General features: G+C 46.5%; 1 protein-coding gene across 1 annotated transcript in view; it reads left to right on the forward strand.

Annotated features, from left to right (window-relative positions):
- Positions 1-21,724, forward strand: part of MRAS (muscle RAS oncogene homolog) — a 94,412-nt gene that overhangs the window by 38,577 nt on the left and 34,111 nt on the right. The window contains exon 2 of the mRNA XM_015425968.1: positions 17,287-17,497. Coding sequence (XP_015281454.1) covers positions 17,305-17,497 — 193 coding nt within the window. The 5' untranslated portion in view covers positions 17,287-17,304. The remainder of the gene's footprint in view (positions 1-17,286; positions 17,498-21,724) is intronic.

The raw sequence follows: 21,724 nt of genomic DNA on the forward strand, positions 1-21,724 counted from the left end.
CCCCCCCCCAGAAGTGATTTTATGGTGCACTCAACACTGGTGACCCCCATGACCCCACCCCTCTAGAGTTCCACCTGGTAGAACTGTGCACTATACCCAGGGGTCATTTCGTAGAAAAAGAGGTGCAGGAGCTCATTAGCATAGCTTATTAGCATAACTTATTTGCATATGCCACACCCCCTGACATTACTGGAAGTGTGTCAGAAGGCAACACCCACCGCTCAGGCTCCACTGGACTGTTCTGGCTTGCTAGCTATGGGGGGGAGGAGGAACGTGCAGATCTGCCCTCACAGAGGAGGGAGAGCTTGTACCTGAAGGCAGGCCGGGGGGGGGGCTCTGCAACTTACCTGGCTGCTTCTTGCTCCTCGTGGCCCGATTAAGGGCTGCTGGGAGCAGGGGGAGGGGCTTGTTGCATGTTCTCGCCCCCTGGGCTCCTTACTGCCGGAGCTCCGCTCCTGTGCGCTCCCGCAGGAAATGACCCCTGACTGTACCACCTCTGAATGGGGCAGAGTCCTATACTTGAATATTCCTCACCCATTTTCAGAACAGTTTTGCACTTTTAAAAAGCGAAATTAATTGGTGATAAATGCGTGCACACTTTTGAGAAATAAAAATGTGGATGACTCACCTGATAAAGTGGCAAGACTGACAGGTGAACCAGTATTGGTTTGCAGGTTGGTACGCCTTTGGTTCCTCTTGCAAAGCCAGGCGCTCATTATAGTTAAGGTGATCTCTTAACTCTCCTTTGATGGATTTTACCCTTATGCCATAAGCCTCTTACAGCACATATTGTCTATATCTCTTTATATGACACCCACAGTAAACATTAAATGCTATATTATCAGTGATCAAAGCCAGTTACAAAATTTCCCTCATATTCTCTGAGCTTAATGTGCAGTCTGGAGCAGCCATGGGTGATGAACCCAGGGTGTTCTAAATTGGCTTGCCAGAGAGCTGTGAGTTCTGTGAGGGAGCTTGCCCATTTCCAGGGATTGTGCTAAAAGGAAGGGCAATTTTTTGGAATTCCAAGCCATTTCCTCCTTGTTTGGATTCCTTCTCTTTTTATTATCTCTACGTGGGCAGGCATATGAATGTCTTGAATATTATGTGATTTCTCTCTGCTGCAAAGTTGGTTCCAATGCGTCGTTTCCATGATAACGTGAGGGAAGTATTTCCTGCATCAGCAGTATTTCAAAAGGCAGTGGAGGCGGATTCTTTAAAAATATCCTCTGCAGAAGGATAGCAATGATTAACTTTTTTAAAAAAAGAATAGGGCATGATCCAGCCAAAATGAAGCACAAGTTAATGGCTTTCAAGTGCTACGGATAGGGGACTTGAAGGCAAAGGAAAGAGTTTAAGCACAAGCTTCAGTCTCCCGTTGTAAGGAATGGGACTTGAAAGTGCTGAGCTAGAGAACCTAAATGGGTATAATGGGCAAATACTGGGCTTGTCTTTGAAGAGGGCATCGAGAGATGCACCATTTCTCAGCCCAAACTACTCCACTGAAGAAATGTCAGGGTAAAATTGGTTAAACATATGACTGCCATCCTGAGATTTTGGAGGAACTTGGGCTGCACTGTGCCCATTGCTTTGTCTCTGTGAAAAAGTGTTGAAGGAATTGAAAGGCAGAAGACTTCCTACATTTCTCAGTTTGGTGAGTTATGCAAGACCAATCTGGAAGTTAACCATATTATAGCAATTCCTTCAGTTGTTCAGTTTAAAGGTAGAAATGGTCACCCTGCTACCCGAAATCACTACATATGGCTGGTAGTCTGCTGAAGCCCGAATAACAAAGACACTGTTTAAAGACCAGAGTCTGCTTCATCAGATGCATGAAGCAGACCCATACCTACAGTGGGGCATTGCAGGGCCTGCCCCCCCAACTTTCTGCCAGGGGCCCCCAACCTACCACCCTGGTCAGGCCCCCAACTTATTTCTTGCACTTGCTGCTGTCGCCGGGGCCGCGGAAAGCCTCATGCTGCCCCCCCCAGCTTTCCCTTTCTTCAAGTCCCCCAAAGCGTGCCTGGCTCTGTCTTTCTTTCTCCCAAGGCGCGCGATCCCTGTGCTTGGCATCTCCGTGCCGGCGACTGCATGGCACGGGCTTCTCTCTCTCTCTCTCTCCAGGGGGCTTTGCAGCGCAGCTTCCCCAAGTGCAACAAGCACCCTCCTGCCCAAAGCCCCTCATGCCCCCACCATCTCCCGCCCCTCCCCACTCTAATGTATCCATCCCAGACCATGTGCATGGCCATTTCACCACGCGGTCATTCAACGGAGCCGAGCTTTGCTTGCAGTAACAATGGGCCAAGCGGATCCTAGCCAGCGCCTATCGGCAGGCTAGGCTCCCGTCCAAGAGACTGTGGAACTCTCAGCCACTGTAAATAGCCAATCACTTGTGTGTGGGTGTGTTTTGGGGGGGTTGTTGCACATATAAACCAGCCTGCGAGCTGGTTACTTTGTCTTGTTCCGAACCTTAAATAAAGTCTTAGAGCTGAATCACTGCGTTAGTCTAAGGACTTTTTACCCACAAAAGCAAAAGAGAAAGTGCAGCGCCTGGGTGCTGCTTCAGTCACTCCTGCCGCTTTGCGTGTGCTGAATCGAGGCCTCTCTCTCTCTCTCCAGGCATGGAAGGTCAGCCCCAGTTCTGCAGGGCTCCCCCCTCCCCCAGCTGCCACAGTATGTATAACACACAAACATATCAAATCTTTTAATTTTTTTTTCATTAGATAGAAGGCAGCAAGTAAGGAGTTTGGGTCCTCTGACTTGCATAGGAAGACCTGGCCCATCTGTCATAATCCCCTGATGTTTGGGAGGGGGTCATCTGTAAGATTAAGAGAAGAGTAGTTTATTTATTTATTTATTTATTATTTAGATTTTTATCCCGCCTCCCAGCCAAGGCCATACAAAACAGATAAAATTCCAGCAATACATATAGATACACAAATAATTAATATAAACAACAATGTTAAAATACAATGTTAAAACCAAACATTAACGTCAGCTCCATTGGTCTGCTTCAGATGTCTTGGAGGGTTGGCTTGGCAGTAATTAAAGGGTCCAGTGGATCAGAGCTCTTCCACCATAGAATGTCAATTGTTGTTACTAATAGCAGTGATGGTTGTGATAGTGGTGGTGGTGGCTCCAAAAGTCTGGAGGAAGAGCTCAGTTTTACAGGCCCCACTTTACAAAATAGGTTGTTGCATTGCATGTGTCAGACTCTTGAACAAGAGTACTCCCAAAAACACTCTCTTTGCAGTGATTTGTTTATTGAGAGATGAGGATGTTTCAAGCTGAGACTTTCTGTGTCAGAACTAATAGTTTTAGGGCCAGTCCTGAAATTATACATGGTTTGAGCAGCTCCCCCCCAATCAATTCATACACATAGCCTGCCTGAATCTAACACTCCTACCAAGCCCTGCAAGTCTACCATTATGTTATCTACAGCCAAGCTAGCAAAACAAACGTCCAAGGTCGGTTACATTCTTCCCAATTTGGGAGGCTTTTTATGGAAATAGTTGCTGAGCCGGGTAAGCGAAGCAAAGCAGCCACACACACACACACAATCTGCCCCCCCAATGCCCACATAGCTAGATATACAAAGAGCACAAGAAATACAAATCATGGCAAACGAAGTTCTGCATTTGACAACAGAAGTGCTTGACAGTTATACAAGTGTCTTCATTTCAAGAACAAGAAGTACTTTTGAATGTTCTTTCGGAAGGAGTTAAAACAGTGGTTTTAAAACTACTAATCTTCGGGCACGGTAGATTTGTCTGCTGTAGATGTCTTTGTGTATATAAACTGAAATTCTGCTGTACAATGCAGCAAATTCTGAGGTATATCCAAGGCACTCCAACAGAGCATTACCGATGATGATTTAAGTATATCACTGTCCCTGACCATCTGAAAATGATTCAGTTTTCCATCCAAGTAGGATGAAATTCCCTAACCCAATGAATCCTCCCAGTCAAATTTCAGGCAGTTAGGAGATAGCATGGCTGGTTTTAGAGGCAATTAAGGCTATGATCAGACGTGTGCTTAGATCAAATATAGATGCTGATGCCTGATGAATCTAAAGTGCACGTTCAGACAGCAAATCTGAAAGGTACCGCAGTAGTTGTCACCCCATTTTTCCCCGCCCCTAATGGGCCACGGATGGATGTCCCCTACTCTGATCGCTCAAGCACACTCTCAAGCCATCAGGATGGTTGGCAAGCTTATTTCTCATACTATGGGAATAATTAACTTTTTTTAAGTTTTGGAAGTATCTGAATATCATATTAAAGGTATTTGAATATCATATTAAAGTTTCAATATTTTATTCTGTATTCCACTAGTATTTAAATAATTAGTAAGAATAAAATGTAGATTTAAATAAACAATTAATACAATATTAAGGTTTTCAGAACCATTTAATTTTAGCATAGAAGTTCATTCAACTGTTAAAAATGTAATATCTGACTTTAGGAAAGTTCTTGTTTATTCTTTAAAGAGAGAATCAATCCCAGAATTCTGTAATATTGATGTTTTATTGTCTGCTTCTGTATTTGAAATATGTAATACATTCGGTAATACATCTGATCTTACCTGTTATAGAACAACTCATAATACTTGACAAACCTGATGAATTTGTGTTTCCCCCCCACCCCTTCTTCCCTTCTGTATCCCACCTTTTTTCTGAGAATTTTTAAAGGGATTTGTATTTTTAAAAAACCATCAGGATGGTCTGCTCATTCCATCTTGACTTAGTGCCATATTTTTCAGTCACTTGGCGATATGTGCATAACTGCATAATTGTCTCCATCTCTAGGGTAGATTTGAAAATGAGCAGAAAAGGGAGTGATCTCTGCCAGGCAACCGCAGCTCACTGTGAACCAAAGAAATCAAAGTGCTCCGCAGAAGGATCGGTGAGCTATCAAAGCGGAGACTTGAGTCTAGGAAGCGGAAAAGTGCATGTGCATAAACCCTGCATGGAGACATCTCCTTACAGGGGTTCACTTCCTCAGTTATGCACATGCACAAAAGACAGCAAACAACCCCCACACACACACAACCCTCACCTGACCACGTCATCTGATCTTTCAATGATGGACTGAGCCTGCAGCAAAACAGATTATTCTGGGACGCTTGATTGAACGTCTCCATGACAAATAACACCAGATGAAATCAGGAGCGCTTCCCAACCATGCTAAGTGGCAGTCTGGCCGCAGTCTTAAATTCTCACACAAGGCACAGGAAGGTTGTACTGGTGTGTGAGGGTCCTTCCCCCATCATGATGTGTGGAAGAGGACAGATTTTTATAAATTAAAACAATGGTGCTTATGCTCAAGGCAGTATAAAACCTGCTTCTCACTCCTTGCCTTCCTTTGCTGTGTCAAATCATTTTAGCATTTCCCCCCCCTTTCAGTATAGCTAACTTCTGATATCACAGCCTGCCTAGGAAGAAAATTCTTCAAGCACAGACTAAGAAGTGACAGGGTTCATACCCCATCACCACCCACCCATGCACTTCAGTTCTCCCTAAAAAAAACCCTGCCTCACTTGCTTTACATGTGATGTAGATGACTTGTCTTTTGTTTTCTGCTGGTACCAACTGTATTGTTTGTTTGGGGGGGTCCATCATGGAAAAGATATTGCTGCCTAATGTTTTTTACATTAAGATCTTTAATTTATTTATTTATTTATTAACCTTCAATTTGTATCCCGCCTCGCCAGTGCAAACTGGCTCAAGGCGGCTTACACAAGTTAAAATACAATAAATACAGTAAAATTTCAATACGAACAATTACAAAAAGTGCTAAATATAAACAGATGGCGGGAAATTTCTATACATGGTTTGCTGGAGAGAGGCCATATCCGGCGTTGTTACATAGGGCCAATGCTCCCTCTAAGCTATGGAGTCTTGTGAGCAAAAATTCTACTTTATAAACTACCAGCATTAAAGTCATGAGCAAGCGATTTGGCTGCTGCATAAATTAGTGTGCTCTGGAGCCATCCATCCTGAGCTAAGACAAAAATGTGTGAGCTAGAGGCTAAAAAACTGTGAGCTAACTCTCACTAACTCAGTTTAGAGGGAACACTGCATAGGGCTGTGGTATGTTCAGTTTGCAATGGTTGTCAGTGGCGGCTCCTAATCGAAGGCCTGGTGGAAGAGCTCCATTTTACAGGACCTGCGGAACTGTAAAAGGTCCCGCAGGGCCCTGATGTCCTCCGGGAGCTCATTCCACCAGTGTGGAGCCACCACTGAAAAAGCCCTTCCCCTCATAATGGCCAATCTGGCATCTTAATCTGAGATCACTGAGAGATCTTTTATGATGATCCTGAATTGGCTGCTTTCTTTTCAAGAAAGAGAGATCTGATCCTTCCGCATCACTGATCTTTTGTGTCTGGTCTAGCATGGTGTGTTTGCTTACTGCTGGGAGAAGCCTTAGCCATTGTCTCTATTCTCCCCACCACCACCCAGCTACAACGCAGGCAAGGGTGAAAACCTGCCACTGTCTTCCTCCACAGGCCTGCCTGCCAGCAGTTGTAAGCAAGGGTTTGCAGAAAATGAAATATCTCATGCATATCTCTTGCTTGTTCAGACAGCCCTTCTAAATCCTGGGACAGTGCAGTGATTGCTGGAAATGTGGTATACAGAAGCACCAGTTGGGATCATCTTGTTCAGTAGCTGTCAGACCCCAGAATAACCACTCTTTACGCAATAGTCCTTGATAAGTTTTTTTGGTAAGATTTGGACTTCTGGTCAGGTGAACAAAGATGTGAGACAAATACTGTCTCTCAATAATTCATTTCCTCTGGTGACGTATCAAAGATAACAGTGATAATTTTCAACATTCATAATAGCTATAGTATCTAGTAGAGCCTTCCATGGGCTATGGTCTCACATCTTTGTTCGGAGGAAGATCAACCATCGAAACGGCAAGGCATTCCGGAGACCACCGTCAGTTTTCTATTATTCTGTATATTACTGTTCACTTATTGTATAATTTTGATTCTTACAGAAAATTATTAAGCATCACATCATCACAGTTCTTTCAGGTTAACACCTTTGCCAGAACTAACAAGCAATAGCACAGGGTCAGGAATTGAGGAATGGGTTGCACCCCTCAGACACACATCACACTCTCTCAGGCATACTACAGGTCATGAAGGACTATACGACCTAACTAGCCATATCTCAAGACTCCTTTCTCCCAAGGCCACAGGTCCAGCTGGAACCTGTGAACCATAGGGGGGGGGTAGCTTTGGGGAAATTACAAGCGGTGCCTCCACATGCACTCATTCTCACACTCTCCCCCCCCCCCCAGGAATGTCAGGGAGGACTGATATGGTAACAAGCGGAGCCGGCAGATGCGCAAAGCGGGCAGGGGTTACAAAAGCGAAAGTGAGCGTTAGCAGCCGTGGGGCAGCAATACACAATCATTGATCGTGGTACAAAGACTGGCATCACTCATGGTAGGGGTCCGAACCTGACATTAGCAGGCTTTGATTGGACAGTGTCTGCTGAGTCACTTCCTGCCTCAGGAAAAAGAAAGAGTGTCACTGAGATGCCACAGAATATGCAGAGGACTGGTGACCTTTCTTTGTTAACTTCTAAATGTTGTTAATTTTTCTGTTTGGAATAATTGTAACAGCCGTGTTACTGAAAGGGGCCTGATCATTTCAGGTTATAATCAGCTGCCCTTTAAATGCACACACATAGTTCAGGTGGGAACTGCTTGGCTGCCTACCAGGGAAACGCCCAGGCAGACCCTGAGGGTTACATAACAGGATTACGAAATTTCAGCGTCACACCTGTTACCATAGACACTGAAAATCATTGTCATGCAAGGCTTCCCAGTCAGAGTGTGTGCAGCCAGAAAGGTTCCTTACTTCAGCCAGCTTTGTGGGCAGAACTTTGGATTCCGAGCTGCTTGATACACAGCCCAAGCGGTGATTAGTCCATTTATTAGTTACCATGAGGGGTATGATTTTAGAGTGTAAGTGACATTTGGCTCCGTTGAAATCATGACAGGAAAAGGGAGACTCCTAACACCAAATAAAATATAATATATGTCTCTAGTACAGAATAATAGGACGATATCCAGGTCAATATAAGCAGACTGTAAAGCTATAAGAAAGCAAAACTGCTTCATGCTGGGGTAATTAACCATTTGTTTTGCAAGTTGGGGTGATAGACTGGAGCATTTTGGAATTTTCTTGAGAACAGTTTCTTCATTGGCAAAGTTTGCTTCTTTGTGCAGTTTGTTTATTCCCGATAGCCCAACATATCTTGTAGACTATGTTTGGTTTGGTGGGTAGTCCTGGTCTGATATCTAATCACCCTACTTGACAACCCAAGAAGTTTTCTCTCCGAGTAAAGGGCAGGGTATAAATCCAATCTCTTCTTCTTCTTGGAAGAGTCCAGAAAAATAACAACAGATAAAGTAATTATTTCCCCCGAAGTTACAGTATGTGCTTTCTCATCTCTCCCCCCCCCCCCAAAATTATGCATTTTAAGAGACCTTTCTTGACAGGCAGTGTGGCAGAACCACACTGCAACCGGAAGGACAAATAAAAGTTGGCCATAATCACATCCCTGTCCCTGGTTCTAAAACATACTCTGGCTAGATGTTGAAGCAGGGTAGGCATTTGCAAGCTTAGAAAGTTACAAAAGGTTTTAAAGGTCTCTCATTACCTCAGGCTCTCTGCAGACAGCCAGGCCTGGCCACATGTTCAAGATGGCCCCCGGCCTACTGAACAGAGCTCAGCAGTCTCTACTCTTCCAAGGACCAGCACGAAGAGCCCCGAGGGGGCCTCCCTCCTGGGAGCAAGCATTTTTATTAAATCTCTGACTCCACCCATTCTACATCACACTCTCCACCCCCTTTGATCTGGTCCATCTGGGTCACCCGAGTGGACCCTGGGCCACCCAGGTGCATCCTGGGAACCCTTCTTGCAGGCATTCTGGGAAATCTCCAGGAGTCACCTGGAACTCCTAACACCAAATCCCTCAGTTCTTTTGCAAGTCAAGTCATCATTTGCATAACCATGGCTGGTGATTGACCTAGCTTCCTGCCCTTCCAGAGAGAAGAAGGAGAAAAAACAGGAACACTTCAAAAACTCAGAGTGGGGAGGGGGGGTTCTCCACAGGCAGCATTAGGGTTGCCAAACCCCTTGGTTTGGCAGGGGTTCCCCACTTTTTGGGGGGTTCAACCTGCCGCCCCACCCCCAAGCCCCAGAACCCACAGCTACCCCTCTCCCTTCTCTCTTGAGAGAGCGGAGGGAGAGGGGTGGCTGTGGGCCATGTGCCCGATCTCCACTTGGAGATCAGGCGGGCAGGAACCTTCCAGCTCCCTGCATTTAAAGGGGCCCCTTTAAGTGCAGGGAGCTGGCATTTTCCCACGCGTCCATGGGGGAGGGCAGACGTCCCCAACGTGACATCATCACATCGGGGATGCCCCGCCCCCTCCAGGAACGCTCCCAAAGTCCCCCGCTGGGGGCAAAGATGGACTTGGCAACCCTAGGCAGCATTGAGCAAACTTTTTAAATTTTCTGTTTCAGAATTTTTTGATAGTGCATCTGTTTTCATGGCTAAAACAGGCCTCTGCCCGACTCTATATGAGCTGTTTCACAGTATTATCACATGCATAGTAAGAGGTCAATAAAAGTTTGTTTATATGGCAACATTGTTCCATAAAAGTACAAAATGTGCCTGCTTTAAACAATCATGGTTTCTTTGGACTAAAAAGGAACTTAGAAGTCCTTAGATTTGTGCATTCATTTCTTCCCTCACAGGTATGTTAGAATCCTAGTTTCTGAGACACAGGGTGTTAAATCTCCCAGTTTGGGCCGCAGAAGAAATGATGGCTTTTTACAAACCCGGAAGTTTATCTGGAAAGCAGATGGAAGGGAATATGCGAGTTCAAGGACTTTGTGGCTTGTTCTTATCCTAAACAAAGTGGTAAATACAAAGTGGTAAATACGACATGTGTATTTTGCTGAAAGGTATTTGCTCTCCTTGTAAAATAGACAAAGGTTGCAGATAGCTGGGTTTGTTCACAGAAGACTCTATAAGTTGTATAAGAGTGTATCAGAAGCCCAACAAAAATATCACAAAACATTGTCTAGTCCTGGAAGTTCTCCCGAATTCTTCATGAGACTGGCTGCTTCAAGAGGGAGGGTGTTTTCAGGTCATGCCTGGTTGCCTTTTGTTCCTCATACCTCGATAAAGATCATTCTTTCCCCTCCCCTTAGTTCTTAAAATCCTAATGACCACAGACCATGGCAGCCATGTGGCGCAGCATTAGCTTGAAGCCTGGGTAAACAACAGACTGAAGGGAGAAGGGGGGGAACACGGCCTTTACCCATTTGCTGGCTTCACTCCCCCATAATCTTCCTGCCTCTTCCCCAAGCTCCTGACATGTCCCCCCCCCAAGATGTTCCTGGTCTCTCTCTCTTTCTCTCCTCTCTACCCCCTCCCATCTTGCATCTCACCTGACTGGCATGGTGCAAGGTCAATTGGTGATTGCATCACCTCAGAATGCTTGGGTTACTGCTGTTTTATGGCTGCATATAGTGTTAAACATACCACAGAGTTTTGGTATCTGTACAGCTCCCATAATTCCCATTTTGACTTTAGTTTTTATAGTAAGCCACATCCAGTAAGACTATGGAGCTAAGCAGTGCAAGTATGAGCTTTTTCCTGAGGTGAGTCAAGGAACAGCAGAGAAGGCATGGGCGGAGGGAGCAAAACACTACCCAAAGCCATCCACCTTCTGCCCCAGCTGTTTTTTGATTATTTTTTTTAAAGCATTTTTATTTTTATATAACAAACGTACAAAAATACACATATAGGGAATTATCATTGCATCCTTTGCTCTAGTTATAGGCCTCATTTTTGTTGTTCAGTCGCACAGTCGAGTCCGACTCTTCGCGACCCCATGGACCAGATCACGCCAGGCCCTCCTGTCTTCCGTCGTGCTCCGGAGTTTGCTTAATTTCATGTTCGTTGCCTCGATAACATTGTCCGACCATCTCATCCTTTGCCGTCCCCTTCTTCTGTTACCTTCAATCTTTCCCAGCATCGGGGTCTTTTCCAGTGAGTGCTCCCTTCTCATTTCGCACACTACTGACGTGCAGGAGCATGTGTCGGCTGGGTTTTAAAAATTTTCTTCAGTTTGCGCATGCGCACATAGGCACTCATCCATAGAATGGGGGGGCAAACTACCATGGCGCATGTGCAGAACCACCAGGGCGAATCAATCCAACCCCTCCAACAAAAGACTTCCCTTTAAACGTTTGACCCGAAAATGGCCTCCGTGAAATCCCGAACTCATCTAAACGCTAAAACAAGTGACTGTTTAAATGTTGGTTTTCTAAAGACAGTAGCAGGGCTCCACCTATGCACACATTGCCAATGCATAAAAAAAAATGGTGGGCGAAAAGCGGAAGCCTCGAGCAGCTTCCGAGCAGGGAGGGGGTTTAAACCGGAAGTGGCTTGATACAAGATGAGCCATCACACAGGGGGAAAATGCAGCTTTAAATGGGAGAGCTGAGAAAACACCACTTTGGGACCTGGTAACAAAATACTCTGGGTTAAAAGGGTTTTGAGGTGGAAACCAATGGCTGGGGACAGGGGGCAGATGTTGACTGTGTGATCATGCATATAAAATCTGTTGCTGAAGCATGACGACACCAGATCAAATGGCACGTCTGAACGCACCCAATAAGTACTTTTAGGTTTGGTTGTTCTAACAATGAAGAAGAATCATACAATATCCCAATACATCCATTGATTTTTTTTCACCTTATAATTTATGTACTTTATGCTTATAATAAAACTAGCCTACTACCCGTGCTTCACTGCGGTATTTAAGTTCCGTAAATCCAGTTACAATACTGATGATGGGAAATTTGAAATGTGACATTTGTCGTAGGAATTCTAACAGAGAAGATTGTAGTGTAAGAAATGAAGTGAGACATACTTACTTTTTTCTCTCTCTACCGAAGGACCTCTCTGTAGACCACATTGGTGGTTCTGCCCTCAGGTGCTAGGATCACCAGGCTGCTTGATGAGCTCACTCTGGAGCAGGCCACATAGAACTGTCCATTTAAGAAGCAGCCATCTGTTAAGTCAGCTCCTGCCTCTCTACTTGTGTTCCTGAATTGTTTTGCTCATATGGAGACTGTGTTGTTCTGAGCACTTCAGGGTGATCTTGCTGGTACTTGGCCTGTGCAGCTCCTAAATTGCATTCCTAAATTGCGTTCTCCTTGTAGCGTTGGTGTATCTGGGTTGACGTTTGCCAGTAGCTCCCAAAAGGGGTTCCCGCTTTGGCACCTCCACGTCAGGCCCAACTCGAGACCGCAGCCCGCGCCACTCGCCCTCTCCCCGGGGCCAGTTGCCATCTCTGCGCCTCACGAGTAGGGTGGGCTCTCCGCCTGGGGGCAGCCGGAGCCGCCGTGGATCTGAGCAGTGAGATGGCAGCTTGAGCCGGAGATGTTCTCCAAGGAGGCACTCATGCTCTTCACGAAGGCACTCTCAGTTTCAGACCATAGAGTTTTGCCCTGAAACCAGAGTGTCATGTGCAACGGCCCTGATGTGAGGATGTCACTTCTGGGTGACATCATCACGTCGGGGACATCACGCCCAGACATGGCTGTTTGGAGGGTTGGGTTTCCCCCACTGGCCAGCTGGCCGGCAGTGGGCAGAAGCTCCCAAAAGAGGGGGAAACCCCACTGAGACCTGGAGACTGGCAACCTGGGGGGGGGGGCTGTTGCCAGAATAATCTTAAAGGAAATCCCGGGGTTGCAAGAAAATCTGACATCTTAAAAAAAAACCCAAAACACAGAGGGTTAAAACTTCCCAAAATAACAGGACACCTGTAGCCAGTTTGGTGTAGTGGTTAAGTGCGCGGACCCTAATCTGGGAGAACGGGGTTTGATTCCCCACTCCTCCGCTTGCACCTGGCTGGATGACCTTGGGCAAGCCATAGTTCTGATAAGAGCCATTCTTGAAAAAGAGCAGTTTCTGTCAGTGCTCTCTCAGCCCCACCGACCTCACAGGGTGTCTGTTGTGGGGAGGGGAGGGGAAAGGAGTTTGTAAGCCGCTCTGAGATTCCTTTGGGTAGTGAAGGGCAGGGTATAAATCCAATCTCTTCTTCTTCTTCTTCTTCTCTGAGTGTGAGGTATGGTACTGAACACACACACACAATGGAACTGTGCATCCAATTATAGGTATCATGAATCAGAGAGGGAGAAGAGGAGGACTTGGGAGTCTGTGGCCAAGCCAGTTTGGTGTTGTGGTGAAGTGCGCGGACTCTAATCTGGGAGAACCGGGTTTGATTCCCCACTCCTCCACTTGCACCTGGCTGGATGACCTTGGGCAAGCCGTAGTTCTGATAAGAGCTGTCCTTGAAAAAGAGCAGTTTCTGTCAAGCGCTCTCTCAGCCCCACCTACCTCACAGGGTGTCTGTTGTGGGGAGGGGAAAGGAAAGGAGTTTGTAAGCCGCTCTGAGACACCTTTGGGTAGTGAAGGGCGGGGTATCAATCCAATCTCTTCTTCTTCTTCCTACTGAACTCTCAGTAGCTGTTGGAGGTTGCTAGGCCCCACAGCCTTCCAAGCTTTGGGGTGCATAAAGCAAAGCCGGGGGAGGGGAGTGATAGAGTGTACTGGGAGGCCAAAACAGCATTGGAAAAGCTCCTCTCCCCTCCGTTGTCATGGCACCAATGGAGGAGGAGTAACTGGGGATAGACCCTACAATGACTGTTGAAGACTCGGTACCCACAACATGGCCCGGCGCATCAGCAGAGGCCACCACAAAACTCAGCTTGTCCCAGCCCACTGGCATCCAGCAGCACACAGCTAGGTCTGGTCACTGGTAGCTATGCAGCCCAGCCAGACTTTTTCCGGGGAGAGGCTGTCCACAGGTAAGGAAGGAGAGAAAGGTGAAGACATGGGGGCAGAGAAAAGTGGGGTGGCGGGTAGGAAGGAGAAAAGGAAGCAGGAAAGAGCTCATGGAAGGAAAAGAGGAAATATTGGGAAGGGAAATACAGGGGAAATGAGATGCCTCCTCCAGTCTTTGTGGGACTTCCACTTGTAGATCGTTAGTTCCCATACTGCTTGGGTAAAAAAATCAGGTGACAAACTTAAATGCCTTAAAGTTACTATGTGTAAATGGCATCTGTTTGGGTCACTGCTGTTTTATGGCTGCCTGTAGTGTTAAACATACCACAGAGTTTTGGTATCTGTAAAAAGGTAAAGGTAAAGGTTCCCTTGCTCGAAAGCCAGTCGAATCCGACTCTAGGGTTGCGGTGCTCATCTCCGTTTCAAAGCCGAAGAGCCAGCGCTGTCCGAAGACGTTTCCGTGGTCATGTGGCCGGCATGACTAAACACCAAGGTGCACGGAACGCTGTTACCTTCCCACCAAAGTGGCACCTATTTATCTACTTGCAATTTCTTGCTTTCGAACTGCTAGGTTGGCAGGAGCTGGAACTAGAGACAGGAGCTCACCCTGTCTTGCGGCACCCGGGTCTTGAACTGCTGAACTACTGATCTTCCACAGCCTGCAGTTCAGTGTCTTAACCACTTGAGCCACCGCAGCTCCCATAATTCCCATTTTGACTTTACTTTTTATAGTAAGCCACATCCAGTAAGACTGGAACTAGAAGGTATAGCAGATGTGTAGTGCCACCAAAGCAGTATCTCTGTATTATTTTTCTTGTTTCTCTCCAATAACATCTGATAATGTAAAACACATGACATATCATCATGTTGTGACTTTTCTCAAACCCACATCACTTCATTTGTTGCTGCTTTAAGTCATGGGACAATGAAAATATTTTATCACATATTGGATGCAGTCAGACGGCGTGCTGAGAGTGGGTTAAAGTGCTCCGGTTCTAACCGGATTACATTTGATCTGGATAATCACGATCACAGTTACCTCCCTTATCCCACCTCACCGCGCAGTCACGTCGCTTCCCGGCGTCTACACTACTGACGTGCGGGAGCATGTGTCGGCGGGGTTTTAAAAAAATGTCCTCAGTTTGCGCATGCGCATAGGCGTGCCTCCATAGAAGGGGGGAACTATCATGGCGCATGCGCAGAACCACCACAGTGAATCAATCCAACCCCTCCAACAAAAGACTTCCCTTTAAATGTTTGACGCAGAAATGGCCTCCATGAGATCCTGAACTCATCTAAATGCTAAAACAAGTGACAGTTTAAATGTTGGTTTTCTAAACGCGGTGGCGGAGCTCCGCCTATGCGTGCACTGCCAATGCATTAAAAAAATGGTGGGCGAAAAGCGGAAGCCTCGGGCAGCTTTTGAGCGGGGAGGGGGTTTAAACCAGAAGTGGCTCGACATTGCAGAAACGATCAGATGTCAGAAAAGTGCGGCTAGAATTGGAGAATCAGGAAAACACCACTTGTGGACCTGGTAACAAAATACTCCATTTTAAAGGGGGTTTGAGCCGGAAAGCGATGGCTGGGGATGGTGCACAGATGTTGGGTGTGTGAACGTGGATATAAAATCCGTTACTGAAGCGTGCCGAAAGCGGACTAAACGTCCCGTCTGAACGCACCCATTATGTATTGTTAGATATTGAGAGCAAGATGTAAGGCTGCCATTTTCAGCAGCAACATCCCCATACTGCCTAAAATTTGAATCTCGTCCAAGACGCATAATTCTTTAGGATTTCTAGAATGGATTGTGTGCAAGCTTATTACACATAAATAGGGCATGGTTTCCTGTCCTGAAAAACACAAAAGGCTCTACATCTGACAATAGCACTACAGATAAGATTAGAATTTCAACAGCCAATCCATATACAAAAGAACCTCCTCAGGAAACAGGAAACCTCCTCAGGAAACAATCCAAATACAAAAGAACCTCCTCAGGAAAGTGTCTCCATTAGCATGTTCATAGCCTGGGGAACTCCTACAAGATAATGACTCAGCCCTACCCCACCTTCTGGAGTAGATATAAATTACCTGCCTACCATTTTCTTCTCACCTTGACACAGAGAGTACTCCATCTTTCTGTGTTATACCTCTGAGGATGCCAGTCACAGCTACTGGCGAAACGTCAGGTTCTACCAGTGCCAAGACCATGGCCACACAACCCGGAAAATCTACAGCGAATTCCAGCTGTGAAAGCCTTCAACAACATATTACTACATGAATATTCAGATAGAACGTGGATTTGGGAAAGGATTCAACTCTTTGTCCCAAGGCTGGACAAGCTAATTACACACAAGTATTGCATGATCAGAGAAGCACCTGAGGATCCTGACCGTTGTGTCTGATGTTGAGAAGGGAAACTGTGTGACTGTCAAGCATGGAGCAGTTTGCATAGTTGCTGTGTTTGTGATGGTTGCTTTTCTTCTGGCTTATGGGCTATGAGAGAAAAAAATGCTATGGTGTACTAAACTACAGCTTTCTGTGCAGGTTCATTCAGCACAGACCACCAGAGGTTGAAAAACAAATCAGTAGCTATCATAAATATGGCAACCATTTGAATGAGTGTCAAGAATCCTGGCCTAGTTAGCTGGTGTATTGTGGTCAGGGGTCATTTCCTGCAGGAGCACACAGGAGCGGAGCTCCAGCAGTAAAGAGCCCAGGGGGCGGGCACATACAACAAGCCACACACCCTGCTCCCAGCAGCCCTGAGTCAGAGCAAGAAGCAGCCAGGTAAACTACAGAACCACCACCCCCACCCCGGCCCCCTGGTCCAAAACAGTCCAGTGGCACCTTTAAGGCCAAGTTTTATTCAGGTACAAGCTCTCCCTCCTCTGTGAGGACAGATCTGCACGTTCCCCCACACACACACACATTAGCTAGCAATCCAAAACAGTCCAGTGGAGCCTGAGCGGTGGGTGTTGCCTTCTGACACACTTCCGGTGATGTCAGGGGGCGTGGCATATGCAGATAAGTTATGCTGATAAGTTATGCTAATGAGCTCCTGCACCTCTTTTTCTACAAAATGACCCCTGATTGGGGTGGTTGAGAATATGAACAGAAAAATAATTTCTTGAAATTTCGCTTGTCCGTGAGTTCAGTGAGTGTCTTCATGCAAAGTATTTTTGTTCTGTCTCAGTTCCCTTACCCTGCTCCCATGGATGTAAAGATAGTTTCAGCTAACATTACAAAGACATAACTTGAAATTGTTCCATTATGTGGCCCTGTATAAAGCAAACATCACTTTATTTTTGCTACCCTGTCTGCCTCTGTTTCTAATGAAGTGATTATTTGTCTATATTCAGTTGTCAATATATGCTTTTATAAAAATTTTCTGTCTTTTCCAGGTTTGTCCTATTGATGACATGGCTACAAGCGCTGTCCCAAGTGAAAATCTTCCAACATATAAATTGGTGGTCGTCGGGGATGGAGGTGTGGGGAAGAGTGCCCTCACTATTCAATTCTTCCAGAAGATTTTTGTGCCAGACTATGATCCAACCATTGAAGACTCATACCTGAAACACACTGAAATAGATGGACAGTGGGCCATTTTGGATGGTGAGCTACCAATTCCAGTCTGTTTGGCTTTAATCTTATGGGGTCCTTCACTGGATGGACATAGACCTTGCTGGTTATTTGTAATGTTGTATCTCAGTACAGACTTTGTAAATGTAAAATGAAGTCAACTGGAGCCACTTGCCCATTAGCTCAAGAAAAATTGGAAAAGTTGAGACTTGGGTGGACAAAAGCCACATAGCACAGCCTGCAGTGAAGAGTAGAACTAGGCACAATCACTCCTCACCTTTCTTGTGCTAACTGTAAAAACACCAGTGGAGATCCAACTTCTTGTGGAACATAACATAAGGCACCACAATTGAAGAAGAATATTGACAAGCTGGAACGTGTCCGGAGGAGGGCAACAAAGATGGTGAGGGGTCTGGAGACCAAGTCCTATGAGGAAAGGTTGAAGGAGCTGGGTATCTTTAGCCTGGAGAGGAGATAACTGAGAGGTGATATGATACTTGAAGAGGATGGTGCAGAGTTGTTTTCTGTTGCCCCAGAAGGTCGGACCAGAACCAACGGGTTGAAATTAAATCAGAAGAGTTTTTGGCTAAACATTAGGAAGAACTTCCTGATGGTTAGAGTGGTTCCTCAGTGGAACAGGTTTCCTCAGGAGGTGGTGGGCTCTCCTTCTTTGGAGGTTTTCAAACAGAAGCTAGATGGCCATCTGTCAGCAATGCTGATTCTGTAAACTTAGGCAGATCATGAGAGGGAGGGCAGGAAGGGTTGCATCAGTGCTTAGTTCTTGTGACCCTTTCTGTCAGCAATGCTGATTCTGTGAACTTAGGCAGATCACAAGAGGGAGGACAGGAAGGGTTGCATCAGTGCTTAGTTCTTGTGACCCTTTCTTACATGCCCAGGGAAATGCTGATCGCCACTTTGGGGTCAGGAAGCAATTTTTCTCCAGGCCAGTTTGGCTGGAGATCCTGGAGGTTTTTTGTCATCTTCTGGCCATGGAACACCAGTCACTGGAAGTTTGGGGGGGGGGAGGTATTTGTGAATTTCCTGCTTGTGCAGGAGGATGGACTAGATGACCCTGGAGGTACCTTTCAGCTTTATGATTCTAAATCACTGAAAAACTCAGTAGCCTTGCCTGATTGTAGCCACTTTATGGGGGGGGGGGTGTCAGTTAAGTAACATTTTACCTTGCTATACAAGGCTGTCCCTCTTGGAGGAGCCAAGATACTATAGAGAAAATTTTAAATCTATTGGAGGAAAACCAGAGGGATCCAAAAATGAAAAGAAATTTGGAAGAAAGTGGTAGAGAACAAAAATACACAAGCTGATGTTACTGGAAATGCATGGCTGCCACCAATAGCAACACGCCTACATTTTCTTCACTTCTTCTGTTCTGCCCAGTAATGTTTTGTAAAACAAAATGCATAATACTCCAAGTTCTTGCACCAAACTTACTTAAAATCTGAAGCTTGTAGGGATGGGGAAACTTGGAGTGAGGTAATATCACACTATGTGCTGTAGTACAAATTACCTGTGGAGAGAGGAAAGATGCAGAGCTGTTTCTGGCAGCAGTCATGTCGTTCTCATGAACATCTCATTCTGCTCCTAGACTGAAGTCAATGTAATATCCACAGTTGGCCTTATGGATTCAGCTGTGCTGGGTGCAAGTAATGTGAAGCCCAGTCATCCCCAGTGGTCAGCAGTTCTGTCCAGTGCTCTTTGCAACTGCATGACTTTAGAGGGCCAAAATTGCCACAGTGGTGGCATCCTGAAATGGTTTCAGGATGCTCACCACCTTGGAGAGGGTCAGCCTGTCATTGGAGCTGATGCTCAGCTCGGCCTCCCCACACTGGATGGACACGGAGGACAGGATGTCCTGCACGATGCTCTTCTGCTCCACCAAATGGGCAATTATGGCATAGGTGGAGTTCCACTGGGTGCCGACATCCTGGTGGAGGATGTGGTCTGTCTCGTCTGCCTCACCTTGCCTCTCTCTCAACAGCCACAAAGCCCTGAGGATTTTTTAGATGTGCCCCGCCAAACGCCAGCTGCCCTCGGCGGCGCCCTTCCCGCCCCCAACATTGCTCCCCAGCCCCAGGGCATCCCTCACCATGAGGTGAAGCTCGTGCGCCTCACAAACAATGTTTGTGAGTTTGGATCCTTTAGTGGCCTCACGCATGTTTGGGCCGCCATGATAGCCACGAGTGATCTTTTCCTCTCCCTCAGGCTACTTCAAATGGTTGTGGCGATATTCACTGCCGTGTGCTCCACATCCATACCCTGAGTGTGGAGGAGCACCACTTTGTAGCCAGACAGAAGCGTGCCTGTCCCCGCTTGGGGCATGGCCCCCAGCCTGCTCCGGAACCTCTCTGGTTGCCACCAGTGTGCAGTGAGAGAGAGGTAGCCATGGTGGTGGCTGCTCTAAAGGTCCACCATCAGGGGGACGGTTCGCCCTCACACCTTGGCTAGCTTGGCTTTCACCAGATGCACCACAGAGTGATACACGGAGGGCACCACTCGCAGGCTCATGGTCCTCGTGGAGGGGATGGTGTACCGGGGGCCACACACTGTAGAAACACCCGGAAGCTCACATCCTCCACCAGAGAGAAAGGCTGGCCATGTAGGGCAATCATCCATCCTGTGTACTGAGTGATTGCCTCATGAACCCTGGCCCTCATGCTCCTTCTTGGTGCTGGGGAGGACTCCAGGAGCATGATCTCTTGAAGGGTGGCTTGCCTGGGGGAATCTAGGCAGAGGCCGGAGACCACTTTGTAGTGGCCCGCCCCTCCTGGCCTACCTCTCCCTGTTGACTGGGAGAGTGCAGCCCACGCCTGGTGGCAGGCTCCCGGGGTCCACCATCCAGCGGTGTCAAACTGGGGTGTGGTTTATGCAAGTGCCTCTGTAGAACGCTGGTGGCTAAGTGATGTGGGTCCCTCCCTCTATGAACACATGCCCCACACACATGACACTCCACCATGCAGGGATCACTGGGCGAGATGTGCAAGCACTTCCACACAGTAGAGTGCAGCCATGTCCCCGTGCCCATCAGTGGGGCGCTTTGCAGGCACAACCGTTTCCTGGACTCAGGGTCTGATACTGTATGTTGATATATACAGTATCAACAAAATTTTTACTGAAGATGTACTTAATGCCTGCAAGAATTTGGAAAAGTAACTGATGCGTGATGGAAACAAAAGATATTGATGCTGAAGATCTGTGTTGTGAACTTACAGCAATAGCTCAAAGACTTCCAAAGTCTATGCCACCACAATGAATGCTTCTCTTTATACTGCAACAAAAACTCCTGGATAGTGTGCCTGTTGCTCTAAGGATCCTTCTCACACTTCCAGTGTCAGTGGCAAGTGGTGAACATAGTTTCTCAAAGCTCAGACTTACACAAGTCTACATACGGTCAACAGTGCTGCAAAAGAGACTACTTGGTTTGGCAACTATATGAGTTGAACACGCTGAAGCATCAGCACTTGACCTGGAGGAATTGGTGACAAAATTTTTAAAGGGAAAGGCACGCAGAATGAGATTTTGAGGTGTCTGAAATGGAAACATTCAAGAGACTTAAATTCTAACATCACAATTCACGGGATTATTCAAAATGGTTTGCGCTTTCTGTGCTAAAACTGTTTTCTGATTGAGAAAGAAAACCAAAGATTGTCGTATTACTTATTCTTGCCATTTTTTAAAAAAATTGGCAATCCCAAGTTTTGTGCTTTTCATTTTTCCTACAATTCATCTGTTTTTAAAAATTGGTTAGCAGCGGGGGAGCGCAAGGAGAAGCCTTGCCAGGGGCACAAAAAGGGCTGGCACTGGCCCTGCATATAAGGGCAAAAAAAAAAAGCCAGTGCTGGAGGAGGAGATGGGGAGGGAGGAGTATTTAAGTACCTGTATTTATCACAGCATGGATGTCTTTATTTATTTATTTCTTCAGATTTGTACCCTGCCCTCCCGGCCTAAGCAGGAACCAGGGCGGCTCTAAGCAGGCTCAGGGCCTCCAGGTCAAATGGAAGGCTGTGGCGAGTTTCTGTTTCACGTAATCTTGGATGCTCTCCCCCCCCCCTTCCCCAGACTGGTTAACTCCTGATGTGAACAACCTTGAACCCGTCACCAAAGAAAGACATCTGACTAGGGTTGCCAGCTCCAAATTAAGAAATACCTGGAGACAGGGCTCTTTTTGTAAAAAAAAGCCCAGCAGGAACTCATTAGCATAATAGGCCACACCCAACAGCAGAAACTCATTAGCATATTAGGCCA

Source organism: Gekko japonicus, unplaced genomic scaffold, assembly GCF_001447785.1.
Source record: "Gekko japonicus isolate JY-2015 unplaced genomic scaffold, Gekko_japonicus_V1.1 scaffold3649, whole genome shotgun sequence".
Taxonomy (NCBI): domain Eukaryota; kingdom Metazoa; phylum Chordata; class Lepidosauria; order Squamata; family Gekkonidae; genus Gekko; species Gekko japonicus.